The sequence below is a fragment of the Pyricularia pennisetigena genome, assembly GCF_004337985.1.
Source record: "Pyricularia pennisetigena strain Br36 chromosome 7 map unlocalized Pyricularia_pennisetigena_Br36_Scf_8, whole genome shotgun sequence".
Lineage (NCBI taxonomy): Eukaryota > Fungi > Ascomycota > Sordariomycetes > Magnaporthales > Pyriculariaceae > Pyricularia > Pyricularia pennisetigena.
Genome location: NW_021940920.1, coordinates 1335043 through 1362958, shown reverse-complemented (window position 1 = coordinate 1362958; position 27916 = coordinate 1335043). Strand labels below are relative to the sequence as shown.

The following is a 27916-nucleotide window of genomic DNA, read 5'->3' as shown; positions in this document are numbered from 1 at the left end:
CAACTATGGTAGGAAAACTTGACTTAGTAATACCGTCCATAGTTTATTAATGATTGGGAGACTAAAAAGCCGGGGAAGAAACTTATCAAAACCAAAACAAAGCTTTTTACACTACCTGGGAAGTGTACATGGATCGATATACATACACTAGGCCTATTCAACTTGACTAAAATACCAGCCATCAGTTAAGAAATCAGGCCGGATACAGCTGTGAAATTCAAATTCTGGGACGGAAACGTAGTGTGGAAGTAACAATTGCAAGAAAAATAAAACAAATTATCACGAAAGGGGTGTTGGCCAGCTTCACCATGCAGACAATCGTTAACGAAAACAAATTTAGTGCAGAGATCTACAGACAGTCCTCAAAGTCACAGCATTTATCATTTATATCAAAATATTCCTCAGGCCAGCAATCCGAACCGCAAAAGGGAAGGAGGAATACAGTCTCCCGCTTTTAAGCTGGTAAAGAATGCACTGAGGAATGGATGGAAAATAACTTGCACACTTGTGGATACTAATAATAAAACCTATCTGTGATAAAGATATCGTGAATCCACTAGACTCTAGCCTTGCCAGAGTCTTAGTCGTGAGAGAAAGTGAAGCCAGTCTTGCAACTCTGCGTATGCCGTATTCACTCGTAGCCCACATACTAGCAGAGTGTGATAATATCGCGAGCATTATTCCCATCCGAAACCCTTGGTTCCCCCCGACTAATAATAGATTCGACTTGAATATCCTTTAGTTTGGCGTATGTTTTTCCCATTCAATAATTTCCTAAATGGCGAGCCCGATGCAGATAGTTCTTGCTGGTAAAATGCTCAGTCATTCCTTGTCTTCAAGTCAATCGACATAGCTGGCTGGTAGCGCAGTTCGTATTTACAGGGCCCAAATTACGCGTACACGTTTCCGAGGACGGAGTTGCCAAAGTCGCTAAGCCTCGGATCGATTTCGTGGCCCACGTCACCGTAGATAAGCGTATTGCGGGTAGAGAGATCCCCAAGACAACGTCGCATGAATGTCGAATGTGGATTCTGAATGCCCTGGAAAAGCGCAGCGGGGTGTTGTTTTTTATCCAGTGCCGCAAGTCAAGCCTGGGTGCGCGTTCGAGCCGCAGCGCGATGGCGTCGCCCAACTTGTCCACTTCAAGGCCAAGGACGTTGGTGAAACGGCAGCCCGTAAATACTTTGTTAGACTGGGCTAATACTTATATGGAATGTATAAACAGTTAGTGTTTCATTGTACATTTCAGTGCCTACCCAAAAGATGTACCTCTTGTTACAGTAGAGAGATCTTGGAATCACATGACTAGAAGAGTTTAGGTAAGCGCTGGGAGCACCATATAAGTGCTGCCACGATCGTTAGTCTAGATAGCGCACCCTGCCCGAATACGTGGCTCTCCTACCAATCATTCAGGCTGCACGTGTACGTTAGTGTGCGTGATCTCTCCCTCTCTAATTCCTGCCCCACTTCATCCCCAATTCGGCACTTTTAGCGTCTTTGCTCGCTAGCAACCGCTACCGATGTTGACGTATTAACTCCAACACAACGCAGCCTGATAACTTCTTTCAGTCGCGTCGTCAATTGAACCAGCGCTTTGAACATTAAGACTCTTAGGTTCTATTTCACGTGCTGAAAACTAGGTACCGAAACTTCTCTCTAAATCTGAGATACGCGGCGCGTTTGCTACTCGATCCGGCGTCACAATCCGGCCTTCTATCCCCTCCAGGAGGGACCTTCGCCCCGCCCACCTCCCGCACCGAACTAGCAACAGCAACATGGCATCGGCGGCATTTCCAGTACTTGCGGCTCTGGAAATTCCCCAAGCCGCAACTGAACGCCCGTTCCCAGTGCACTTCCGTCACCCAGCGTATCCAGACAACGCGCCTCCGCTACTGGCTCTCTGTGCTTCAAACGGGCTTCTCGACTACGACTTGGCTCTTGTTTGCTGCTGTATCCTGGCGGCGACGAACTGGAACAAGGGACACTTGGCGGTTCGACAACAGGAGGGGTTGGAAAAATTCCCGCGCCCTTCTGATGGCCTACTGCGCGGCAGGGAATACTTTTTTTGTTTGGAGGACGTTGCTGTCTCGGGTAAGCATCTTCTGGGCCACCTACTGCCCTTTCGCTGATCAGTGCTGCATCGAATCCTCACAGAGAAGTACCCTTTTGTACACTTGTTCCACAACTGGCGGTTCCCACATGGTAACCTGCCACTGCAATGGGCGCGACTGGATATATTTGAATACCAACCACCGCCACTTTTGACCGCGCCTATGGCAGTCACGGTGCGTGATGGAGGCTGCCGCATTTCGGGCTATACAGATGCGGTTGAATTGGCGCACTTGGTACCGGCAAAGGAGAAAGATTGGTTTGTTTCGAATCAAATGTCAAAGTGGTTTAAGTCTGTGGGCACTTGAACAAGGCCAAACATGGTAAATGATGGAATTTGCAGGGTTAACGCTATCATTTAGGTATTGTCGGTCCACTACCAGCCAGCAGTGTGTAATATCGGACGACCAAAACATGCTGCTGCTGCACAGCGATTTGCGCCACCTTTTTGACACGAGGCGCATTGCTTTGGTCCCGAAAAAAGTCGATATCGACACATCCCAGCCTTCCCAGTTGCTTGTCCATGTTCTGGAACCAAGCAACTCGGCGCAACTTGTTCCACTGTACCACAACCGCCGTTTGCAACACATCCAGGGCCTAAGCAAAGAGTTTATTTTTGCCAGGTTTGCTTGGTCTCTCTTTACTGACGAGCGCATTCCCTTTGTGTCATGGCCCGGTATGTTCAATATTTTTGTATGGAACAGGATCACAAATCAGCTCGAAACGCGGGTTTTTACGAGTAGAGACGTCTTTTCCTTCTCCCAAGTATTCGGTTCATCAGCAAGATCTCAAAGCCCGAGCCGAAGTGGCAGTCCGAAGAAGAGGCAGAGAACGGAGGCTCTTGGATGTGATCACAGTGACTATAATTCCTCAGATGACGAAGACCTTTTGAGTGAAGATGGCTGTTTGGGCGATTTGTCTTTCGAGCAGGACGGTCCGAGAGGTCGGTCATTGTTTCGGAAGTCCAGTAAGTGAAAGAATGCCATAACAGGGTCGCCTTCATGGAAATATACCGGTAATAATCATAAAGTCGAGTAGACCAAGGATTTTGAGTGGTTTATCATCATATTACATAAGTGTAACCCCATGATAACTCCGCCGCGGTGTTGCTGCCGCTGGTTCAGGGGGCCTGACCCAGCCAAGTTCGGCGGCGCAAACACCAGTTTCTCGATTTGAGCTATTTCAATAGAAGAGCTGTGAGTCCATGGAAGGAAATGCTCAAGGTCATAGCAAGTACGGGCCAAGTGGCTGTGCCGTACTCGCCATTTTCAAAAAGAAAACCCGATAGCCTAATGAGGACTTGTGTGGACGCTGTGAATCCCCACGTAATGTGACCTCCTTCAGCACTCTATGGGAGGGATTGAATGTTTTAGTGGGACAAAGAAGTGCGGTGCTTAGATCAGGTCGGACATGGACATTTGCGAGAAACGCTCGAGACCTCAGTCGATCCTAATCGCGCTGTCTCACAACTGAGAGTATGTTTGTGTGTGTTGGAGAATCAAAAATATAGATGTGTGTCAAGATAGATCAAGAAAAAAGCTCCAGTTACCGGACTCTGAAACGGATTGGCGGCATAACAAATCACTGTTCAGCCTGGTGTGGCGAGGCCAACGAATCTGGTGTAAGTTGACCAGTTATCTTCGGGAAAATACCTTGGTCCTGTTGACAGTGAGGGACCGGGATAGGGAGAGATTGCGCCTTAGAAATTTATGTGGTATCATCTCAAGAGAACACCGAGTTGGAGCAGTAAGTTCTCACACAGTTTTGGGTAGAGTTTTCAAACAAAACCAGCAATATTGAGTGGTGCCATCAGATGTATATTGATACCAAAGCATACGAAAAACATCTAGCACTAAGCGAGGACCCTCGATATCTTATTGATACCAAGTTGAGGCTGACAAAGTTTGGGCGTAAAAGCAAGAAGCAGCAAGCCAGTACAAAATCACTCTTTTCAAAAACAAACAAGGAAATCAATCAACCAACAATGTCCTCCCAAACGCCAAAAGAAAAGTCCCCACCCAAAATCACTGAATATCATAAGGCTTGCTTCGTTAAAGCTCAGCTTGAGCACCTAGCTCAGTGGAAAGAGCGACGTCAGCAACTTGAGATCAAAACCAGGTACGGAGAGTTGAATATCAATTGAGGCAGATAGGGCAGAGCAACTTACATTTCTCAAGACTGACAGAGTTCAGAGGTATCCATCGTAGAAGACCTCTTCAGGCTTTGGTTTGTTCTTGACCTTTTGGTCCGTGCGGGTAAAACCCGAATATCCGTGCCACGACAAGTCCTTTCTGGCATCGTAGGTACCGTCAAGGTTTGTGTATAGATGGGCAGAGAAGCCGCCGTTGTGGCCGTAGTGTTTCTCCGTACAGAAGCGCACAGTCACGTGCATGTGTTTATCGGGAGATCCATACGCTTCTCCAGGTCTCATGTACTTTGTGATTGTGTTCGCGTCTGTGGAGTGGGCGACGCTCCTAATCAGTCGAGTTAGACAGACCGGGAACATACGGCTGTGCAAGTCAAGAGAAGGAGACAAGTGTGTGCTGATGCGAGGCCAAGTGAGCGCGCGGAGGGTGAGACTTTGCAAAGCAGAATCTGAATGCGACAATCGCGGTAACTCACCTGATCAAGCACACGTCCGGTGCATAATGCTTAAATCTCGGTTCTCTCTCGTAGGCAGTCTGAAGGAACTGCACCAGGCAGTCCAGCGTTGACTTCTTAAGTCTCCGCCTCTCCTTCATCTTGTGTCTGATCTCTTCTGCTGTAAGCTTTTTTGGCTTCTGGCCGTTGGCTTCCTGGGGATCCGGGACGTATGGAGGCGCGCTCCATTCGAAACGCATCACTTTGTCCTCAGTTCCGAAACGATAATTGACCAGCCGAGTGAGAGGCCGGTCGGTTTCTTCGCCTCCGCCGGAGTCAGCAGCATTGCGCGACATTGCGATGAAGAGATGGTATCAAATGAATCAAAGATGCGGCAATTGCTGGCAGAGAGAGCGATGATGATGATTATGAGTATATTCAGGTAACTAGCGAGTGGGAAGATGGGATAGTTGAAGAAGAGGAAGAGGGAGAGGACGAAAAGAAGAAAAAGACACAAGATCCGTTTGCTCAGGAAATCTTATGGAAAGACATGAGAATATAGTACGTTTGATTGGTTGACTTGAAAACCAGGTCGGTGTTCCTATTGTTCATCTAAAAGCTACGTGGTGCCAGTGGGGTTATTTCGACATGCTTTCAATAGTTGAACAGTGTTTGTACTTTCTCTCAGGTTATAAAAAGTCCAGGATAGTGAGGGAGATGTGAGGCGCTGACCCGCGCAGGCGTCGAACATTGTTGCCCATGAACTGTTCCGTGTAAGTGACCCATGAGTGACTACTAGCTAGGATTGCTTTATGAAATCTTTATGATATAACGCAGAGACTACAATTGTTCCTGGTCTGCAGATAGCTCTGAATGCCTCACGGTATCTTCCCGCTCTAGTCACCACTCACTTCAAGACATGATAAAATGAGAATGGCATCACCTCGGCCTCACCAAGTGAGCGTGGTTGTCGTCGTCAGAAGCAATTCACACTGCTCCCAGATCGCTGCAAGGTGGGGGTAAAACATATTGGAGCATGGACCAATGAGGTTGCGCCATCTATGATTTGTGGGGTCTGTGTAGTACAAGGCTGAGTTATAAGTGGCGAGCAAACAAACGACTTGATTACCAAATTTTCCTCTTCCAGTCTTCTTGCCCTTCTCGTTCTCTTTCTTCTTCCTCTTCTTCTTCCCCCTCCTCTTCCACTTCTTCCTTATTTAACTTTTCATTCTCTCCACTCACGGCTTCCTTCTGTAGTTGTTCACATCTACCCATCTACAACTTCATTTTCTATCAACGTCTAGCTTACGATCATCGTCTCCATCATCATGGAAGTTCCCTGGGATGAAGAAGCCGACGGCCCTATGCCAGAGTGGATGAGGCCCAAGGCTTGGTATCTCCCCGAGATGGGAAGCATCGAGTCACCCGACGGTGACTTCTATTTGCCCTTCAATAAAGGCGGCTTCTGTCCCATTGAACTCGATGTCTTGCTTCACGAGCGATATCGCGTGATTGCATTTGCAGGAAATGGCAGCTTCGCAATGGTTTGGGTGGCCGTCGATGAGAAGCATAGGTGCGTTCAGTGTTTACGGGCATGGCAGACCCGACCGATACTCAGATTATGGGAACTAATCAGTCTTCCGCTTTAATTTCCCCTCAGACCTGGGGATAGCTCGCCAAAATACGTCGCCATCAAGGTATCTCGTGGTGTGGACAGTGCTGAGGAAGCCCAGCATAGCAATGAAGAGGCCAGCCTTCGGCGACTTATGCAAGGGCGGGCGGATGATGCGCCCGGCAGCCGACACATTATTCGTCTTCTCGATGCCTTCAATGTCGAGTCCCCTAATGGGATTCACCGCTGCCTTGTTCTTGAACAAGCTGGGAGCGCGCTTAGTGCACTCGACGGCGTCGCCCAATTCAATGACATGATCAACATCTTTAGGCAGTGTGCTACGGCAGTCGAGTACATGCATTCTATGGGAGTCGTACATGGAGGTGAGTGAGCTAGCTGTCTTCATCATTCAAAGAAGTGACCGTCGTGCACATTCTGACCTAAACTCTTTTCATGAACCAAAGACCTTGATGTTTCCAACATCGTTGCCTCGGTGCCTGATTGCTCTGGGCTCGCTCTGGACGACTTCTACAGCAGGTTTGGAGATCCTTCCTATGATCATCCTAAGAAAAGGTTTGTACCCGTCATGAGACATGACGGGTGCCCCTTGCCTCCCGGTGTCCCCAAGACTTTCAGTATCCCATCCTAGTTCGATGAGGAGCACCAGTCTGTTGGGGACATTCGCTTGATCGACTTTGGAGAATGTGAGTTTTCTGTTGAATGTTTTCTCCCAAGCATGTCTTGTTACCAAAAGCTAACGACTCTTTAGCCTTCATGGGTGCCAAACGTGGCGTGAACACACACAGTCACAACACCCCGCCCGAGATCATCGAGGATGAGGAGGCCACGTGCAAATCGGATATCTGGTCCCTCGGATGCATCGTAAGTTTTCCACCTCAAATGGAACTCCAAGGTTAACCTCCTAACGTCTTGTCAACATTCAGCTCTGGCATCTCTGGTTCGGTTGCCACTTGATGGGAAACTACGTCGGAATCGTGGACCCAGACAAAAATGACCAGTACGGCCATCAGAGATCCTTTCTTAGTGAGTTTCTTGTCTCCAAGGCGTATCCGAAGCCAGAGAGCATTAGCTGACTACCTCGCTACTAGACTGTACCCGATCTGAGCGCAAGGAGAATCTTGTCGCCTATGTCGACGACTTATATGGTGACGACTCTGCCAAGAAGCCAGCTTTCGATGCTCTGCTTGAGCTGATTCTTAACTGCACCGAGCCCAGCCCTGACGACCGGCCCACGGCCCAGGAGATTGTTTCGTCAAGGATCTGGGAAGAGAAAGTGTTGTCTGTCACCAGTCAAACTAGTGAAGACTCAACAGATGAGCACACTGGAGCTGAGGAACCTTTCAAGGGAGCAGAGCTGGCATCTCGCCAGACTATGGCTGAGACGGACCCACGCGAGCGGTCGCAAAATGAGGGCACCAATGGCGATACAGCTGCTTTGGGACCTGCTATCACACACTCAAACTCTCCAGAAGCTCCCAAGATCAGCTCAAAGCCCGTCGGTGACGCTCCTACAGCCGTCGCCGACGTCACCAACGTGCAAGAAAACGCGCAGGAGAACGATGGGTCATCAACAAACTCGCAGAAGAAGTGGAGGTTGTGGTGGCCTTTAAGTATTGTTCAGGATTGGTTCTGGGCTCTTTGGAACTGGAGGACATGATAGTGGGCCTAGCAGGAAGTCGAGACTCACTTGGCGGGTCATGGGAAACGTGTTGTGTTTATTGGCAGCTCGGCCTGGTGTACAACATAGAAACAGGTTGCTTATTGCTTATGGGAACTGGAGGCGTTGTTGGTTTGCGAAAAAAAGGAAGTGTTGTTTCGTGTTTTCACGTGTTGCCATCATTTGAAACTACTAAAGGCTTTTATCGGAGATTGGAAAAAGTCCATAAGAACATGCATGCGACAGACTAGGCTAATGGTACGAATGAAAGAAATGTCGATCATCAAGCGCACGGATAAGGCGATGCCTTCTCGAGCTTCTGTACTCAGGACCCCACAGGTTGCGAAATTCGCGCCCTAAACCCATTGCGGTAGAGACCAACAGCCTGAGGAAATGGAGCCCGGCAAGAACCCTGAAAGCTTGGCAGGGGTAGTAGCTAGCTGGCACTCAGTAGCGCCTTTGCCGACAGGGGGTTTGGTGCAGCTTGCGACGCCCCCTCGTCTCAACTTGAACTCGTCTGATGTTTCGCCATCGCCCATTTGGGGTCGAGAAGGTCGTCGTCCCCCCCCAAAAGGGGAAAAGCACCCTAATGATGGTAACGCTCATGTTGCAAGGGACAGAGTTCAATATGGCCCGATTCCACCGCCTTTGCTTTTTCTGCGGGACGTGTTTGTTGTTTCGACCAGATCGACTCGAGCGATCTTCACCTTGACCCCGGGCCTTGGACGTGAGGGAGAATTGCTTCGAGACACCACATATACATTTTCTCTCATATGGTTTGTTATCTGTACTGCAATTAAAGAATACAAAATACCGAGACAAAAAAAAAACAATTCTCTCAAATCACCCAACCTACAGAAGAAAACAAAACAGAAAGAAAGACCAAACAAACCCAACAAACCGCCAAAATGTTCAACGGGCTCGCGACCAAGCTCGCCATGAAAAAGATGGGCATCCCCAAGAACGCGCTCGACATTTCGGCGCTGACGGGCGGGTCATCGACGGAGCCCAACAAGCTCAAGAAGAACCCGCCGGGCCAGGAGGACGCCGACGCCGCCAACGCCAACGGCTGGCCCAAGTGGATGACGGTCAAGAACCTGCCGCTCACGGCGCAGGCGTGGCTGTCGCCGCCGCCGCCGCCCGTGCCCGTCGCGGCCGAGTGCCCCAAGGTCGGAGACCTGGCGCCGCTCGACAGGGACAGGAAGATCGAGTTTGGCGGCGGGAGGAGGGTTTTGATAGTGTTTTTGCGGTGCGTGGGCTGTGCTTGTAAGTTTTGCTTCTTGGTCTTGTTCTTGTTCTTGTTCTTCTTCTTCTTCTTCTCGTCTTGCTCCCCCTGCCATCCACTAAACCTAAGCCAAAAAAAAAAAAAAAAAAAAAAAAAAAATAGTCGCGCAAAAGACCTTCCTCGCCCTCCGCACCCTCGCAAACCGCCACCAGCAGAGCCTGACGTGCATCGCCGTGTCGCACTCGTCCGAGGCCGCGACCAAGAAGTGGCTCGACCTCCTCGGCGGGGCCTGGAACGTCCAGATCGTGGTGGACGAGGACCGATCCCTCTACGCGGCGTGGGGGCTCGGCCTCGGCAACACCTGGTACCTTTTCAACCCGACGACGCAGATCCAGGGCTGGAAGGAAAAGGGCTGGCTGGGCGCCACGGTCGCCACGTCCATCCAGCGCACCAACACCCTCGAGGACAGGGTCAAGGCCAACGCGCCGCCGCCCAAGAAGCCCGGGCTGATGAGGAGGGCCACGGGCGAGCAGAAGCAGCAGGACGAGCAGCCGGCCGACCCGGAGGAGGATGGGCCCAGCACCGTCCTGGGAAACAAGTGGCAGCAGGCTGGCGCATGGGCCATCGACGGCCGCGGGACGGTTGTTTGGGGTGGCAAGGCGCTGAGGGCGGATGATCTGATGGACTTGGACCAGGGTGCCAAGATCCTGGGGCTGTGATGTTTCCTCTGCCATCTTTCAAGTATCGTTTCTTGGCCGTCTGTTTTAGCATTTGCTTGTCACATTTGGGTTTGGCGTTATGGTAAGGAGGGTTTTAGCGGTCTTGTCATTTTCGCTCTCAGTTCTTTCTTTGCCCTTTAAATTTGAGTCGACGTTTTCTTTTATGGTACTACGACGAATGGAAGACTTGTATCATTATTTTGCAACGTCATCCCGTCTTGCATTTATCGTGCCCCCGTAGCTGTGTCTTGGCCCGCAGATGACCATTCCCTCTTGAGCTCGGTTATGCAACTCGAACAACACATTGGGTGATTGTGCACAGAACCAACCCTTCTGAAGACAGGCTTGATCATTGGCATCTTCCTAAATCTTCACTTGGGAGAGTCTCACTCCCAACAACAGTAGCCGCGATGATTTTCCAAAGAGCATCAAGAGCAGTGAATGAAGCCTCATGTATTTTGGCCTCTCCTATGTACATAGAATGCCCCAAGGAGGCAAATAAAAAGCTATGCCCACCTGATGATAAAAACAACAGCCAAACGACTTTTTTCTTCTCAATTAATTCCCCTCGCTTATAACCCCTTTCCATGCTTGCCGTATCAAGAGAACCAAGGATCAAAACAAGGAGAGCAGGCGCAAAGACGAACAATGAGAACTCCTTGTGTGCTGTGGGAACCGCTTGGTATCAAGCTGTCGAGTGTGATAGCTTTCTTCTTGCCACATTTCATGTCCCTCGTCTTGGACCACAGCCCTTTGGAACAACAACATACACAGCAAATCACAAAAAAAAAGTAGATTGCGCCCGCAAAGTCCATCCCAGTCAACGGAAAAAAAGGAAAAGAAAAGGAAACAGAACTTCCATCCCACTGGCCACAGCTCCTGCCTCTTGCTGAACAAACCCTAGTTTATCACGGAATTGGATATAGTTAGAAAGTTGAATTCTGTCCCTGGCGCTCTGCGTGCTATCCGAAAACCTCACCGCAGCTTCCGCTATGCAACTTAACTGGCTGGTCAGGGTGTTTGTTCGTCAACGTCTGGAGCTTGTTCCGCAGAGAGCCGTCGGTGTCTGTCAGAGAATGGAACAATACTGTGAGTTGAGGAGAGATCAAGTCGACATTAGGTTCAAGAAAAAAAGAAACCAGGAAACAACAGAAACTCCCCCAGATACCCCCGTGCAAGATCCCAACAAAGAGCAAAAAAATAAATACCCTCCACCGTCGCGATGAATTTTTCCCATCCTTGCCTAGCAAGATAACAAAAATCGAAGACATGTGAACACCCCTTGTCATCCTTTTTTTTGTGACTTCCGCGCTCCCAAAACAAAGATAGAACAAAAGCCCAAAAGAAATCCCCACTATTCGCCCATATATGTCAGATTGTGCTTGTGCCTGTGCCCACGCAAAACCCATGCAAAGACACTGACGCCATACTTTGTGCGAATCCCGTAGAAACAAATAAGAACCCAAAAGGAGTAAGAGCCAACACCTGGAAGAACAAAACCATGAGACCCCGAGAGAATTAATACCGTTGCTTTATGAAATGTGCGCCCACGTTAACCCCAGACACTGGCCTGGACGGAGCCAAGACCAGACTTGCTACCCCAGACGCCAGAGCGGGCACCCCAGCCCGAGACGTCAGGAGCGCCTGTCGCCTGTGAGCCAGGCGCGGTCGTGGTCGGCGTTGCCTTTTCGTCCCCATTGCCTGAGGCAGTGTAACCCTGGCTCAGCGGGGAGGGGGCCGGCGTTGTAGACCGCTGCTTGGTGAGAGCCGGGTTCACCGGAGGCGTTGATCCAGCCGCCGTGGTCGAGGGACGGGTACCAATAGGCGCAACCGACGTTGCGGGTTTGTTGCTGCCCGGTGAGCCAGCGGGCGAAGAGTTGCTGGTCCGGTTGACGGCCGGCTGCTGCGGCAGAGGAAGGCCAGAGTTGGACTGCGGGCTGGCGTTCGAATTGGCGCGCGAGCGGTCGTTGGCGGCAATGTTGGCGGCCTGCGAGCCTTCGAGGGCGCCAGGCTGAGCCTCAGCATTGACGGGCGGGGTTCGACCATACTCATAAGCAAGCGGAGAATGACCGCGCAGCCCTACGCCACCCATGGGAGGCGGCGCGATAGCCTGGGATGTATGCTGGGGCTGGCCAGGCAAGCCTGGGCGTACTGCTCCAGTCTCGTCCACGTAGCTACCACCGTCTGCGAACTGACCCTCACCATACAAAGCGCTGCGTTGACGGGCGATCAGCTCCCGGCGCTCATCTTCGGACATGTTGCTGCCGGGGCTCAGAGTACGATCGGGTCTGACGTCCGAGATAGAGGCTGTTGTGTTGAAAGTGGAGTTGGTTAGCGGTCGATCAATAAGGTTATGTGGGCTAGGGTGGAGGGGTGGATGAAGGGCGAAATTGCACCAAAGTAGGTCACTAGACAACTGCGTGTTGGGTAGACTTGCGAGACCAGCCATGGTCTGTTGCTACAGTAATTAAGGCACCACAAGGGAGAGTGCTCGCAGGGCATGGCAACTTGTGATGAGAATGGGTGTGCTTTCGTGAATCTTTGTTTGCATGGACAGGAGTAAAAACGGTTTCTTTCTTGGTCTTGTGATATATAGGAGAGGCACGAGACAAGGCAAGGACCGCAGGAACGACGAGAAAAACGTGTTATGCAGCAGAGGGAGGCCTACTTCGGTTATACTGCTGCTCCTGGTGGTAGTTGCGCAGTTCTCGTTCCCGTTGAGCCGCCATCCTCCGCTTGGCCTGCATCATCTGCTCCGCTTCGTTCGTACCACGCGAGGGCTGTTGTCGTTGGCTGGCGTAAAAGTTTGACAGGTTGGAGCCCTGATGAGGGCCGGAGCGATCATCGTGGAAGCCGCCGACCGAGTGAGGGCGTGAGCCTGGACCCGAGGGAATGCGGTTGTCTGAAGGAGGGCAATGGGCGAGGAAGTCAGCCGGCGTTCAACGGAAGCCCGGAGACGAAACAATAGCGCCCTTGTGCCCGTGGTGCTCGCGGTCTCTTCTTCCAGTTTCCTCCTCTTACTATTATTGTCGCATTGGGCCGCGGGCACGGGGCGGAGCCCAGCCACCAGCCCAGGCCGACTTACCACCATAGTCTAAACGCGGCTTTCTGGAAGGACCCGGGGGGAATTGAGGAGCATGAGCTGGAAGCGACTCACGTCGGCCGGTCATGTTAAACATCTTTCCACTCTTAACAAGGTTATCGATCGCCTTTTCGACTTCTGTTGAAGGAAAAGAGTGGTTAGTGCATGTAAGCAGCGCGCGCGAGGTGATTGAGTCGATAAACGTATTAGACATGCGGTATGCGTCTCCCTGCATTGATGCGGAGGGGAGCGACAGCGGGGCGCCATTCCAATTTTTTTTTTCCCCCAACGAGCCAAGCCACGCTTCTGCACTTTGGCTTCGGCGCAAAAATGCTCGAGAAAGTTCCAAAGTCGATAGTTTTCATGTTCATCGTGATATTCTCAGGGGGTGAAACCTACCCTCATATTGGGAAACGAAGGCAGGAGCCTCTTCTCGTGGAACTGTAGAGCTGGCACCTGTGATCGAACAAGCCATTTTTCGATTAGCCACTGGAATGCCAACGGCGCAAGAGCGACGTAAACGCTCCAGAAGTAGATGGAGGATGAACCACAAACCTGAGCGGACCGGGGGCGTCTGGTGATCCCATCCCGATTGGCCACCAGCGGGCCACTGCGAGTTTTCGTAGTATGCCATTTGAACGGTGTGTTATCGCGGGTTTGGCTGTGGCGACGAAAGAGTATCCGGAAAAAGCAGCCGAAAAAAAATGCGATTTGCGGCGGAAAACGAGGTCGCGCAGCCGAAAGGGGATCAAGGTTGTCAAGTTCGATGGGACCGTCCTTGAAAGGCAGTGGCTAATGGTAGTCGTGTTTTTTTTTTTTTTTGTTCCTTGTTCTTTTTTTGTTTCTTCTTGGTCTGTTCCGAGCTGTCAGGTCTGCTCCACGAGAAGCAAAGAGTGTGATGCGTCAGCGTTGGTCAATCTGCACATTGTGGGTGTGAAGATTGCGAATCAGAATCGTGCTGTCATCCGACAATCGCGACTGGTTGATGAACGAGGCGAAAATAGAATTTGCGACGAATGTGCCTGTCCAATGCGAACAGAGCAGGGCGTAATGCACAAGCAAGCAAGCAAGCAAGCAATGAGCAATGGATCAGACCGCGCAAATGACTGTGTGGCCTGGGCTGAGGGGGGTGCTTCTGTGGCTGGTGTCTTAAAAGTCTTTGCAAACACTTGTGTTGCGCTGTTCAGACTGGACTGGCCTGAACTTGGATCCGGGAGAGCGGGTGGACGGGTGCGGGCAAGCCGAGCTATTCCCCAAGAGGACGGAGGAAGCTATAGCGTTTGGGGCGGGCAATCGAGTCCTAAAGAGGGTTGTCGATTCGAACGATCGCTGCCTCCAAGCTCAACCCAGCTAAAAACAGCCAAGGCACCTCAGGTTCAAGCAAGTTTCTAGCGGGCTGGTCATACCAACGGCCGGCAAAAGACTCTAAACTCCCCGACTTTTGGCTTGGTCGCAGCCCGCGCCCGAGCAGCCCCAATTGCGCAATAAAAACTGACTTGTCAAGCAACGGACCGACTTACCGAAATATTTCCTGTACCAGTTCGGTCAACCGATACGCAAGCCTTGTTTTTCCCGGTCTGGCTTTCGTTTGTTCGTGTGTCGCTCTGGGGGGGTTTCGCTAGATTTGCCTTGAACCGGGTTCGCAGGACATAAATGGCGCGTAGTCGTGCAAGGAAGCAAAAATAAGAAAAGATGACGCCGGCGCAAATTATAACCGAGTGCCTCAAAAAACCAAAAATAAAAATGCCACGATCTCGACGGAAAATAAAAAGAATGCAAGCAAAAACAAGAAAACAACCGGCGCAAATGAGTACGGAAAGAACCAAGCAAACCAGATTCGCACGCGCGCCCCAAGAAAATGATATTTAAAGTTTCTTGACCTTTTTGTTGTGGTTTCTCTGCCCGGCGATGCTGGTCGAAAGATGTCGCACTTTGTTGACGCCTCACTTCTGCGGTTTTTCTTGTCGTGCGGAAATCCGTTCCCGCTTGACCTGCTGCTGAAAGACTCAAAGGGGGGAAAAGGCGGGCGGGTCGAGACAGTTGGCAGCCAGGAGCCTGGGGGACAGAAGAGATTATGAGCGCCGCATCGACGGTGGGGCGAACTGGTATGGGACGTAATGGGGCAGGTCCTCCTTCGGCTAGTCGGCGACATTCTTGGCCTCGACTGTAATTCGTCGGTGACGGACGTGATGCGCAGGGCAATCGGATTACATGAGCTGCTTTAGGCTGACAGCATGTCTACCTATACTGAGCAATGAACAAATCTATCTAGGAGTACCGGTATTTTGAAGTTCTGAACCTTTGATCAAATATGGGCGCATTCACCAGCTAGATCGACGTCTAGGAACACCTCTCAATAGTGTACCTGGCTGGTATTAACATGGGCAGTTCCGCTCAATGGACACATTATGATATTTTAGGAGCTTGTGGAGTTTGCAACCTTGAGCTGATCAGGCTCATGCTAAGAAGCCCCCCCAGGGGGTGTTTGGTTGCCGTTACACAGATTGCAGAACAGGCGCCGTACCGTGTGCCTCGCAGGAAGGGTGCAAGTCAATAATAACAAGTCAAGACGAAATCAAGCTAGACTCTGGAACACAGGTAAGGTAGGGAAGGTACCTTAAATTTAAGTGGAACCCGGCCTGGGACGTTCAAAGACAATTCGACTTGTCTCTGTCTTGCAGGCGGACGCTAACAAATCAGATGCTGGCTGTTTGTTTTGTTGCCTTTGTTCATGGCCGCCATCGGTCACTCAATCGTTTGAAAAACCACTCCCCAGCTAAACTGAACATGCCGTCCCCAACCCAAAAATTCCACGTCAATGACGCCAGATAGCGCCGTAGCAAAAGTAGCGGATGTGGAGTGCAGGACATTACAGGCCATCAAGGTCATCTGCAGCACGGCGCATATGCAGCCTCGGGTTGGATCAGCAGCTTGGGCAGACCATCCGTTTTGTTTCGTACCTTGCTCACAGACGACAGCTAATTTCGGGCATTCATCCCATAATTATTGCAAGTGACGACGTCTTTTTTTTTTTTTTTTTTTTTTTTTTTTTTTTTTTACGGCCCACGATCACCAGAAAAGCTAGCCGACAAAGCGGGTATCGACCCCTATCCTCAAAAAAGGCGGCACATTTTCTTCAACGCTTCTTTCGAAGCGCCCTGTCGCAAAACGGGGAACCGCGCTCTCTCGTTCTTGGCCTCAATTGCTCGACAATGGAACGTCCAAACTCTTGGTGGGCGATTTTGATTGGGGCAAGGGTGGTCCCCGGCTTTTATCTCGGCCGATTTTGGGTCAATTGAATCAAACCCCCACCATCCATCCCGGCCATCCATACCACCTTTTCCCATCTTGACACGACCCTCCAACTGGCTACCCTTTCGCCTTTCTACCTTTTTCTTTGATCTTCCCCTTTTCCTGCGATTCCCAATGCATGCAACCGCGGGCTACACACGTGGTCTTTTGCATCTCCGGTGCATTGCCCAGGGATCCGTTGTGTTTTTTGTCCACACCTTGCGAGCAAACAACTCGTCACAATTGCTTCTTCTCCCTCTTTGGTTGTGCCAAGCTTGTATCTACAGCACACATCCCCAAGACCATTACACCAATCGAACAGTCCGCCTGGTGGCATCCATTCTTCAGCGGAAATGTTTTTTTTCTTTGATTTAAGATGATTTAGAGACGTTCAAGTCAAAGCACGGACGTACCCGAGTGGAGTTACGGCCCCACACAAGCTTCCCAGTTCAGGGACCTGCCTTGTCTTTGCTATTATTTATCAGCCGTCAAACACTTGAAGTCAAAACTGTAAACAGCAAAGTAGCCCCGGTCGTTGTTCTTGAACGGGGCTTTCGGTGGAAGATCACAAGCTCTATTTATGTGGTATACTATTACGGGATCACTGCATTCAATTATGCATTGTGCTGTCTCTGAGCGAAACACTCGTGCTATCAATCCTGCCCTTCGGTGCGATGAGTTTGACATTTTGAAATTCTGGCGTGCCGAGTCAGGCCAAGCTTCTTGACTGGAAACTGATGACAAGTGTGCTGTTTCCTTGTCTACCTACGTCGGTGGTATAGAAACATGTACTGTTGCACTGTTAAACATGAAGCATTCCCACAGTATGTTTGGCTTTCTCGCCAGGACCTCCGCCGCCGGCATTTTCCTTCCATCATGATACTACTTAGTATGGTATACTGAATTGAGTAGTTTGTTCTAGCTACTGTATCGCTGTTCGACATGCTGTCTGGATTCTAGATTATTCTGGATTCCTTCTCAAACCCCTGTCTTTTTTCTCTTGTGCCGCAGCAACACCGCTAATTACAACAATACTTGGCCTTCTTCCAAGTGGAGAACAAAAAAAAAAAAAAAAAAAAAAAAAAGCTAGCCAAGTTAGCTGTAAAACGGGTTCGTCTCCCGTCTGTACTCCCCCATCCCAACAGCCCGGCCAGTTTGTCCCATAGGTGTGGTTGAAACTGTGCTGGAACAAACCGGGACACCACACCCTGTTGGTTGAACCCGTCCCCAATGGTTGGTGTTGATAACGGAACCGAACCCTGACCTTAAGACACTGTGTGTATTGTACAGCACAGAGTACTTGTTAAAATAAAAACCCCCCCTTTTTGGAAACACGAGTGTTTCCCGAGAAACTACCCACTCGTCCAACCCTGACCCCGGGCCAGTGATTGACAGGGTCCGACCCGCCTCGTTGTCACTTTGCGCCTGGCCCCTTTTTGTTGGTCCGTCCGTGTACCACAGGCGGCGGAGGGTTTAATTGATAGAGGTGAACGCTGTGCTATTCACTTCTGAAAGCATAATTGGTGGACAACAGGGGTGGCGCAGTGAGATTCGCACTGAATGTCGCCATGGCCTGCGGAGATTGCGAAAGTGGATTTACTTCGTGGTTCAATTTGCTGGATGATATGAACATGCCGGCTGCGGGAGAGAAAAAAAAAAAAGTTGGTAGGTCCTTGGCCTACACTTTTGATACCATTTCACTTAACCGGCCCCAAGGTCACAAACTTGGAGTCCCTCACCACCCTGGAGGCGTTCACCAGCACGTCCGGGGACGCGGTCGTTACGCTCGAGTCTAATGCTAAAGACGACGGACGCCGAGATATTTTTTCGATGGAGTAAGATGAACAGCCGCTGCCCACATTCCGTTCACATTATGAACCTCGGGCAGGTTGCGGCCCTGCCCTTTAGCAGATCGACTGATACCTCGACTCGTTGCCCGTACCGTCTGGGGTGTTGATGAGCCAATGAAAATGACATGTCTTGCACATCTCCAGGAAGGGGCTGAGAAGCTGGCTCAGCCTCGCCGACAGCTCCTCTCGAGCCAGCCCCTCAGATGCTCAAGAGTTGCGGCAGCGTCGTAGGGATCTCCCTCTAGCCTCCCACGGCATCCCTTGCACCGTAGTCATGACAACGAGCAAGTATCTCAGGGAGGGGTTCGGCCGCAGCGACCCAAGGCGTGAAAGCCGGTAGGGCGGACGAGAGGTGTGCCGCATCGCGCATCTTGTGACTTACAAGAGTCTGCAGCCAGAAGTTGGCACTGCATGTTGGTCTGGCGCGCCGGCCACCCGGTCACTTTATCAAGCTGATGTTATACCAAACGTCCTGATGACTCGGTAGTTATCTGAAAAGAGCGAGTGATGGTCTGAGCCCACGGGTGCAGTTGCTCAGGCCGCGTTCACGGTGAGTCTGGGGGTGTCGGGGGCTGTCCTGCACGCCCTCTTGGTCGAAAAATGCTGCGCGGTATACTTGCCAAACCGTAAACAGTTAAAGCTTGGTGCGGTTGGGCTTCCGGGTGGTAGAGATGAAGCCGCCAACAGTTCTAAGCACTATGTTGCAGTTCTCAGATTTGATTCATCCGCTCCTCTTCTCCGTGGGCAAGGTTCATACCCTTGCCTGGCTCGATTCATAGTTCAGGTTTCAAGATATCCCGCAATCTTTGAGGCTCGGTGCAACCAAGATCAACAGAGCTTTGCGACAATTTTTTTAAAAAAAAAAATGGTGTTCTTTATATTTTCTTGAGGTTGGAGTAGAAGGCGTCTTAGGCTGGATTACTGGCATTTTTGAATATGTAAATCGCAAAGTATTTTCTGGACGTTAGCAGAAAATACAAGTTCCACAAGAGAGGAAAGAATGCTTTTCTTGATGTCAATATCTTGACCAGTATCAAAGCCTAGACAACATCTGCGAAACATCAGTTCCGATGAACCGTTCGTGCTCATGGAGAGCCAAGAAAACAAGCACACGACAGGGAAGACTTGGCACGGTGTAAAGAAATGAACGGGATATTGAGATGCGACAAGTAAGGAACTCGGTGACATGTTTTTGGAAGAGCCACATCACCGCACAATCGAGCGGCGCCCCGTTTGCCAGGAGGTCCCGGATCCCAAAGACTTCGAGTCCAGTCGGAGCCCAAGACGCCAGAACCGTCAGCCAAAGCCGTGGGTTGTAGTGTATGTCCTTGAGTGGAGTATGGGCTGGATTTGTTTGACATCTTTCAAGCACTCTGACATTCCCTCTTTTGGACATTATAAGACTTAAGATCCGGTGATACCAAGACCTGGGCAAGCTAGTATGGTGAGAAATAGCAATCGCCGTAGCATGTAAGCAAACGGCAAGGCAACAAAGCAGAAAGGTGCTCCCATAGCTGTGCTAACAGCCCATCGCCCGATGTTTAACCACTGGGTCAAACTGCAGAGTAACAGTGGCGGTCACTACAAGAGGCGTGTGGCAATGCATGGTCTTCGTAGCTGTCCAAGCTACCAAACACGAGCGCCTAGTTCGTTTGCGAACCTGCAAGCGGTGCAGTCGATGCTGCCTCGGGTCATTAGGGCTGATGGAATGAATATCGACAGCATAACTAGGTAGTTACCAACCCAGCGACTAGGTATACAGGCAAGGTATGTCTATAGGCAAGGTATGTCAAAACGTACCGCGGCATGAGATGCCTTGTCATCTGCCTCACCACTTGCTGCCAAACAGCACCGTTCTTCATTTGTCAAACGCAGAGACTATTACTGTGTGGGATCTCACACGTACAGTCCTTTGTGGCTCTTTGTGGTTAGTCTTAACCTTTAAGCACCGATTTGTATCGCATTGATGTTTTGTATGTATATATATAAAACACTTGCTGGACTTAAGAACGAAACCAAGACAAGACTCCTCAAAGACTTCAATTACTAATATGCTATAAATATTGCGGTATCTCGAATGATATCATCATACGCTAGGGTAGTCCCGCACTGTACAAGACGGGAGAAAATCCCCAACAAAAAAAGCAAACATCTAACCAATGTCCCAAACAAGACGAAGCACCCTCTTCCAATCAAGCAACCCGAGCATCATCGGCAGCGGTACCGGTAAGCCCCTGCTTCCTGGCCAGGTTGAGAGCCTTGAGCTTGGCAGTTCCGAAGCCGGCGTGGCCCTCCTCCTGGTTGTCACCCAGCCAGGGCTTCTTGGACTCGCCCAGCATGCTCCCGGACAGGAAGTAGACGAGCAGGCCGAGGATGATGAGCACAAAGGCCACGGGGTACAGCCGGGAGATGACGTAGCCAAAGACGTGGATGCCGATGATGACGCCCCAGAAGCTGCCGGTCAGCAGGCTGATGTTGTAAAAGGCAGCGCTGGCCATGCGCAGCACAAGGGGCACGAGCGAGTAGAACAGTGTCAGAACCAGGGTGAAGCCGACCAGGTAGCCGCCGACCTCGGGGGTCCAGGTTGCCGTGGCGAACTGCCCCCGGTCAAAGATGGCGGCCTGGACGCCGTTGATGATGACGCCAAAGACGCCAAGGAAGGAAAGGACCTCGTAGACGGGCCGGCGGCTGACGAGCCACTCCTCAAAGACGTTGCTGAGGCCATAGCAAGTCGAGCCGACGAGCGCAAAGAGGTCGCCCTTGAGCATGTCCTCGCCGGGGCCGCCATTGCTACCCGCCAAGTGGTCGGAGGCGATGAGCAGGCCCATGCCGCCGCAGCAGATGAGGATGCCGACGATCTGGAAGGGCCGGTAGCGGACCTTGAGGAAGAAGAAGGACAGGAACACGACGACGACGATGGCCCAAAAGTTGATGAGCTGGGCCGACAGGATGTTGGTGTAGCGGTAGGCCAGGACGGTGAAGTAGTTGCCCTCGACGTCGAGGAAGCTGAGGATGAAATACTTCCAGCTGTCTTTGAGCCAAATGCGGCCCAGCTTCCGCGGGCCGTACTGGTACAGCGTGTAGCTGAAGTAGATGAGGGTCAGCAGCACGTAGTTGAAGATGGTCTGGAAGGCCGGGATCGAGGTGCCGGCGTCGGACAGAAGCTGGCTGAAGGTGTTGGTGCCGGTGATGCACAGGGCCAGGACCTGGCCGAGGGCGAGCACGATCCAAAAGTCGATCGTGGTCAGGTACGAGTACCAATGGACCTTGCGGGCCTCGATCTGGTGAAGGGCCTGCCCGACGACGGCATCGGTGGGAGCGTTGCCGATGTCTGCCGAGTCGTGGGCGGCGGTGTTTTGGACGTTGGTGGTGCCGACGGCCTTGGTGCCGACATCGTCGGTGCCGTGGGATCCCATGGTGATTAACGGCTGATAGATCCCAAGATGGTCGTGCCCGTTCTCGTTGGTGTTGAGGTTTGCTGACAAGACAGCAAAAACGACAAAACGAGCGTTGTGATTGCGCGCAAGCTTGGGATGGCCTGTCGCAGAAAATCTCCGAGTCACGGAGCTTTGAACACCAAGACGCGGTTAAATAGTCCGATGTCTCTTAGATATAAAAAACCAAAAGCAAAGAAAGACAAAATCTCTTTCAAAGTCTTTCTCGTCCCCGACAGCAAAGCGCAAAGACTACAAGTCGCTTGCTGGTGATGCTATATCCAAGCGGGGCGACACATGAAATGCGCCGCAAAATAACTTGTTGTGAGGTAGACTTTTGATGGCGAGAACAGCATGGAATAGTCGTAAACTAATACCACCTATGCAGAGTAGGTAGAGCAATATTCTCTGACAGCCGCGAGCAGCGGGGGAAAGACAAAAAAACCTTGGGATGACCTGGCAAAGCTAAAGATCAACGAAAAAAAAACCCCCCCGAGCTGGGAAAAGGGTTGATATGTCTAATACCTCGTGGACCACAAGGTGTGGGTGTTAGACCTGGTGGTGTGAGGAACAAAAAAAAAAAGAAAGTTTTTTCACAGCTCTCCTTAGATGCGGAGCTCAGCAATGTCAAAGAGTGGGGGTGCCGAGTAGTGGCGGATAGGACAAGCGGGGCAAGGTGTAGACATGGGAGCGCTAATTCGTTTATTGACCAGCTGTACGTCGGGGCGTTTTTTAGTGGTGGGGAGCTCCCTACGAATCTAGAAGTAGGTCTTCTTGGCGCTAGCGTTAGCCTGTCGCCTCTTCATCCACAACCGTCCATCGAGCCTCGAGCTCTATGCCAGTTTGGGACGTGGTTGTTGGGTTGACCTGACCATTCAAACAATTTTCGCCATTGCCTACGCCCACACCTTGCTTTACCAGCAATCACCTCGGAAAGTTTCCGCTCGTTGTTCGATTCAAATTCATTGCAGGGCAAACCGGCCAAGAATTCGCTCAGCTGAATCCATACCCAGCTTGGTGGTTCGGGCGTGGGAGTAGGATGGAAATAGCCTTGGTTGGGAAACTTCTCAGCTGAATCCCGCAAACAGAATCCACGTGCACCCCTCAAAGCGTCTTGGATTCTTGGATGGGCGCCATAGACGCCAAGATGACTGACTGACCTCTTACTAAGTAGCTGCGTGGACAGGTGAGTGACCATTACTGGAAATGAACCACCCAGGATAAAAAGTCCCAGATTACATTATGAATTATCCTAAACTCCAAAGAAACCAACACGACAAAACAAAGGGAATTCCGTCTCGGAAAGCAACCGCTTAAAAAAGCCCAACGCCTTGCCTTTTTTGTTCCCTCCATCTCTTATTTGCCTTGTCTTTGGGTGTCTCAAAGCTTTTATCTGAGGTATGTTATCATGTACGGTAGAGGTTCTCCCTCCATTTCTGCAACCTGCCGGCAACACTGCCAAGCATGCACCATCTCTCCCCCACCTAGATAAATCCAGTCCCAAACCGATCCGCAATTCCAGTTGGCGCCACTAGCCCATGATCGGGCCTCCTTGGCGAAGGGCCCTGCTGTTGCTGCTGTGGGGGCTGGCGATGCTCCCCCCACAGATGCTGCTGCTCGTGGACGAGACTCAACCCCCTCGCCATCCCAATGGCCCCCGGGTGATGTTGATAATGTTGCTGCTGTTGGTAGTGATGAGCCGCGAGGCCCTTGCCGTCGCCTGCCATGACCGCCGCGACGTCACACGCCGCGATCGGCGTCGTCATGCTCCTCGTCGGGCTGGGCGTGTACGGCCCGCTGGACCCTATGACCTCGGCGTACTGCTGCGCGCTGAAAAGGTTCAGCGGAGGAGGAACCTTTGCCCGCGGCGGCCGCGATGGGCTGTCGCGCGACCAGTTGCTGCTCTGGCTGTCCTCGGCTGTGTGCTTCCTGAATGGGCTGCCGGGAATGTTGTTGTTATTGTTATTGTTGTTGGTAGTGATGGTGGTGGTGTTGCCGAGGCCGCTGTTGTTGGTCGTCTTGCTAATGCTGATGCTGTCGCCGCCGATCCAGTGGCTGGCCGCGCTGGCGCTGCGCGACCGGGAGGTTGACGGCGGCGGCGGTTGAAGGTGGCTGAGGTTCGGGGACGATGAAGGGAGCGGCCAGTTGGTTGAGTCGGGCGTCGGGGGCGCGCTGATGCCGTCCTCTTCAATGTCGTGGTCCTTGCCGTCGTTGAAGGGGAACTTGGGGCTCGGGGCCGGGCTCGGGCCGCGGGATGGGACTTGGAGGTTCTTGTTCCTGTAGGTGTTCACATTGCTGTTGCCGCTGCTGTTGCTGCGGTTGACCTGATTGTGGTTGCTGAAGCTGCTGCTCATGCTACCGCCGACGGCAGCGCTGAGGGGCCCGCCGAAGTCCCGGCTCGCAAACAGCGGGCTGGGAAGCGGCGCGGCAAACTTGTTGCTCGGCTTGGTGGCGTCAGCCCCTTCCTTGGAGAAGCTCCAGCTGAGCTCGAGCGAGTGTTGCTGCTGGTGTTTGGAGGATGATGGCGGCGGACCCGACGCCGGGGAGAGCTGAAGCGGCGGGGGCTGCGGGCTGTTGGGAGACAGCACAAGCGGCTGGGGCGTGTTGTTGTTATCCCGTGCGCGCGCGTCGATCTTGGCCGGCGAGCGCAGCGGGGACGTCAGCGGGGAGTCGTTGCCGCGGTGGGCTCCGACGGCTGCTTTCGGCGGGCCGCGCAGCACGTCGCGGTCCGAGTTGGAGCGCGGTAGAGGGACGCCGTACTCGTCGGCGCCTGGCCTCCGCGGCAGTGGCCCGATGGGTCCGCGGATCACGGGGCTGGATGGGGCAGTGGATGCGCCCAAGACGGGTGCGGTTCGCACGATAGGGCTCGGCGGGGCCGTGGTGACGACGGGACCGGGGCCGTTGGCAAAGTCGAGCGTGGGGCTGCTCAGGCTCGGCAGCGGCCGGTGGATCTCGAGGTCGAACTGCGGCGAGTGCTGTGTGCTGTATGCGCTGCCGGGTTCTCGGGTGAACGGCGGCATCTGCTTCTCGGTGACGGGGCTGCCTGGAGCGCCAGGTGCGGGCACGCCTGCCGAGGTCAAAGTTGGTCGCCTGGCTCCAGGCGTTCGTGCCGGACTGCGCATTGGTGTTTGCTGTGCCTGTTGTTGCGGTGGTGCTAGCGGTGACGGCAATGGACCTCGTCCCATTGGGCTCTGCGTCCTCGGCGCTCTGTTCTGCGGAGGCGGTAGTCGCATGGGACTCTCTGATCTAGGCCCCCTCCCCATGGGACTTTGCGGCCTTGGGCGGCCTGCGAATGGAGGGTTTGGACGCTGTTCTCCGCCCCTAATGTTTGGCGATGGCAGCGGCCCCGTAGGTGGTGGCCCACGCATGCCCAGGGGACTTTGGGACCGAGAACCAATGTCCTTGGCAAAGGCTGGCGATGGTCTCCTTTCCTGGGGCCGCAAGGGCGGACCTGGTCCCATTTGAGACGTGTTCGAAATGCCCAGTCCTTGCGGTGCCATTCCTGCCCTGCTGGAACTCCTGCTCCTGTCTCCGTCGCCGTTGCCATCGCCCCGTATTTGTGGCGTCGTCCTCCCCGGAATGGCGGCGGTTCTCGCCCTCAGCTCGCTCTCCTGCTGTGCCGTCAACAGCGACTTTTCAAACGCCTCGATCGTCATGCTCAAGCTCTGCTGCCTCGACCCGCTGATCGTGAGGGTGTCTCTCTTGGCACCCACCGACTGTATCACAACCCCGATGGGCTTGGGCATGCTCACAACGGCGCCGGCGCCGGCGCCAGCACTGCCGCCCACCAAACCTGCCACATCCGTGGTCTTGTCGTGCCCACTCCCGCTCCGGCTCAACCCCGTCCCCTCATCGGTCGACATCGCCGGCGACGGCAACCCTCCTCCCGGTGGCCGAACAGGCCTCAGCCCATCATCCCTGCTCCCCTTGGTCGACCTGGGCGGCGACGGGAGCGCCGTGGTGGGCGGCGGGCCGGCGAAGCCCTCGAGTGGCGACAACAGCGGCGGGCTCGAGCTGTTGACCTGCGTGATGACCACGGGCTTGTTTTCATCGGCCTCCTCGGCTCCGGCCGGCCGACCACCGCTCTCGACCAGGATCTTGGGCGACTTTGCCGCGGCCGGCACGGTGGCGTTGCGCCCGTAGTGCACATCCAGAGGGTTTACCCACTGTCTGCTCCTGTCCTCGCCGTGCGACGTGCCGGGCCTGGCGGGGAGCCCATCGCCGCCGAGCGGCGGCGGCCGCTTCAGGCTCGTCGTGCTGCCGTTGCCCAGCCGCATGCCAAACATGTCGGGCCGCGGCAGCGCGTGGCTGTCTGCCCGGGGCCGGTTCCTGCTATCACTGCGGGGCGGGAACTCGTGCGCGTTGCCGCCATACGTCGGCAGGAGCGGTGACGTGTTGGCGCGCATCGACGCCGACGTCCCCGGGCGCGGGCCGAGGACCGGCGGCCGCGGTATGTCGTGGAAACTACTGCTGCTGCTGCTCATGTTGTTCTTCTTGTCATCGCTCGTTGGGAGCATCCACGGTGCCGGGGCCGAGGCCACGTGCACCGCGGCGGCGGCGGCCACCATTGCCGTCGTCTTGGGGAGGGCATTCCCGTTTGTGTTGTCTTGGGAGGATTTCCTAATAGAATGGGTTAGACTTTTTTTTTTTGTTGGTGGTTTAATGATTTTGCCGGCTCTTTGCTTTTTGGTTCCCTGCATAACTGCAGCGGATAACACTTACTTTTTCCTCCCGAGACCAAAGAAAGACACCATCTTTTGAAGAAAAGGGTGTATTAACAGGGTATCATGAAAATAAAACTATCGAAAAACCCGAAATGAAGATCAAGGACAGAAAGGTTCGTTTCTAGAGACTGTTTCTGGGAATCTTCGTCTTGTCTTCTTTTTTTTTCCCCTGGCCACAATCAGAGATGGCGTGTTCCCACCTTGGGGAACCGGTTTTTTTTCTTCCTTGTGGCTTTTTCTCTGGGCACCTCACTATCCCCTTGCCGATCAGGGTTCCCCAAAGTTGCTTTTCTTGGGCGTTTTTTTTTTTTTTTTTATGTCGTGTCTTGACGAAACTAAGAACGTTTGCGTGGTTTTTGTTGTAGGGAGCGTATGTCTCGGCGTGGCGGTCGTTCGAACTCTTCTGCGAACCACCTAGTTCGGTTTGTGGGTATTGTAGCCTATGTTTCGCTGCGTTGTCGATGGCGTACTTTTTGGCGTTTAAAGTTTTTTGTTTAAAATGAGTATATTTTTGCTTTCGTTCGGGAAGCGCGCGGACAGTATGTTGCTGGCAGAGAGTAAAAAGAAAAAGGAACGGATTGGACCACCACAGGTAGGCAGAAGTAGGTGCACAGAAAAAAAAGGAAAAAAAAAAGAGAGAGAAAAGAAAACTTTGACAAAAGCACAAAAAGATGCAAAAGGAGCGGACGACCCTGTTCTCGTCGCCGTGAGCTATCACGCAGGGAGAAACCCCTTAGCTAAAACCAGCAAAGAGACATAAAAAAAAAAGGACGAAAAGAGGGTCAAAAAAAGCTGAACTAATCGCATGAGAATAGAAAAAAAAATGCTGCAACCATTCAAAAATCACAAGATCAAGCGGGAGTAAAAAAAAAATTTGACAAAGAACACATACGACGACGACATCGACAAAAATAAAAACCAGATCAATCAAGGTCCATCCCTCGTGGGGACCTCTTTTGCAGCACCGTTGCAGTCTGTTCGGCCCTGCCAAAAGAAATGGAGCAAAGGGGGACCCTCACGTCGGATTCAGGGGTAAAGGCAAGTAGCAAGGCGAATTGTATGTGGATCTCCAAGTTCGTGAGGGGATCCGAATTTCCTTTTCTTCCCCTTGGGCGCCTATACAAGAAGGGTGATCAACCGGGGTGTCAAGGGTGGGTTGACCTATCCCCTGCTGCATAACGTTGTCGGGTTGTGGACAAGGGGGGAAGAGGAGGGCTGCTTGCTGCGGAACGTGTTGCTTGGTGTGGTAATTCGAGGGAAATGGCGTTTTGATATGCAAACACAAGGAACGGAGGCACACTGCCACGCAATCAGGAACCCGGGAGAGAGAAAAAAGAAGAAGTAACAAACAAAACGGGTCAATCGGGCATCCGGCATGGTCTACCGAGGGTTTTGCATGAACTGTTTGTTCATGTTTACTTCGTACTTTGTATGTTTGTTGTTGGAGAAGAATCGTTGTTTTTTTTTTTCGCTGGAACTACGGCGGCAATTACTGAACACCCAAAAAAACATCCAATGCCAGACGACACCCTCTTTTGAAGCTGTGTGACAATCTACTACTGCCAACAGATGCAAGATAAAGAAAAGATGATTACATGAAGTACCCATAAGC

At 52.3% G+C, this 27916-nt stretch overlaps 8 protein-coding genes across 8 annotated transcripts; 4 read left to right on the top strand and 4 right to left on the bottom strand.

Moving 5' to 3' along the window:
* Nucleotides 1-1775: 1775 nt before the first annotated feature.
* PpBr36_09518 (uncharacterized protein) lies at nucleotides 1776-3084 on the top strand (the record flags this gene model as incomplete). Its single annotated transcript, XM_029896639.1, has 3 exons — nucleotides 1776-2091; nucleotides 2134-2401; nucleotides 2472-3084. The coding sequence occupies 3 exons, from the start codon at nucleotides 1776-1778 to the stop codon at nucleotides 3082-3084; spliced, it is 1197 nt and encodes a 398-aa protein (XP_029744793.1).
* Nucleotides 3085-4297: 1213 nt separating this feature from the next.
* Nucleotides 4298-5045, bottom strand: PpBr36_09517 (uncharacterized protein; the record flags this gene model as incomplete). The annotated part of the gene is made up of 2 exons (XM_029896638.1): nucleotides 4298-4583; nucleotides 4732-5045. The coding sequence occupies 2 exons, from the start codon at nucleotides 5043-5045 to the stop codon at nucleotides 4298-4300; spliced, it is 600 nt and encodes a 199-aa protein (XP_029744934.1).
* Nucleotides 5046-6017: 972 nt separating this feature from the next.
* Nucleotides 6018-7979, top strand: PpBr36_09516 (uncharacterized protein; the record flags this gene model as incomplete). The annotated part of the gene is made up of 7 exons (XM_029896637.1): nucleotides 6018-6262; nucleotides 6350-6684; nucleotides 6766-6878; nucleotides 6951-7005; nucleotides 7071-7183; nucleotides 7246-7345; nucleotides 7411-7979. 7 exons carry the CDS (start codon nucleotides 6018-6020, stop codon nucleotides 7977-7979), a joined length of 1530 nt encoding a protein of 509 aa, XP_029744935.1.
* A 908-nt stretch (nucleotides 7980-8887) lies between these two features.
* Nucleotides 8888-9923, top strand: PpBr36_09515 (uncharacterized protein; the record flags this gene model as incomplete). The annotated part of the gene is made up of 2 exons (XM_029896636.1): nucleotides 8888-9245; nucleotides 9367-9923. The coding sequence occupies 2 exons, from the start codon at nucleotides 8888-8890 to the stop codon at nucleotides 9921-9923; spliced, it is 915 nt and encodes a 304-aa protein (XP_029744936.1).
* Nucleotides 9924-11475: 1552 nt separating this feature from the next.
* Nucleotides 11476-13639, bottom strand: PpBr36_09514 (uncharacterized protein; the record flags this gene model as incomplete). Its single annotated transcript, XM_029896635.1, has 5 exons — nucleotides 11476-12230; nucleotides 12592-12825; nucleotides 13009-13143; nucleotides 13405-13461; nucleotides 13561-13639. The coding sequence occupies 5 exons, from the start codon at nucleotides 13637-13639 to the stop codon at nucleotides 11476-11478; spliced, it is 1260 nt and encodes a 419-aa protein (XP_029744937.1).
* A 6699-nt stretch (nucleotides 13640-20338) lies between these two features.
* PpBr36_09513 (uncharacterized protein) lies at nucleotides 20339-21562 on the bottom strand (the record flags this gene model as incomplete). The annotated part of the gene is made up of 1 exon (XM_029896634.1): nucleotides 20339-21562. One exon carries the CDS (start codon nucleotides 21560-21562, stop codon nucleotides 20339-20341), a length of 1224 nt encoding a protein of 407 aa, XP_029744795.1.
* Nucleotides 21563-23064: 1502 nt separating this feature from the next.
* Nucleotides 23065-26334, bottom strand: PpBr36_09512 (uncharacterized protein; the record flags this gene model as incomplete). The annotated part of the gene is made up of 2 exons (XM_029896633.1): nucleotides 23065-26200; nucleotides 26303-26334. 2 exons carry the CDS (start codon nucleotides 26332-26334, stop codon nucleotides 23065-23067), a joined length of 3168 nt encoding a protein of 1055 aa, XP_029744796.1.
* PpBr36_09511 (uncharacterized protein) lies at nucleotides 25058-27014 on the top strand (the record flags this gene model as incomplete). Its single annotated transcript, XM_029896632.1, is given in 3 exon segments — nucleotides 25058-25719; nucleotides 25735-26212; nucleotides 26976-27014. 3 exon segments carry the CDS (start codon nucleotides 25058-25060, stop codon nucleotides 27012-27014), a joined length of 1179 nt encoding a protein of 392 aa, XP_029744938.1.
* Nucleotides 27015-27916: the final 902 nt, after the last annotated feature.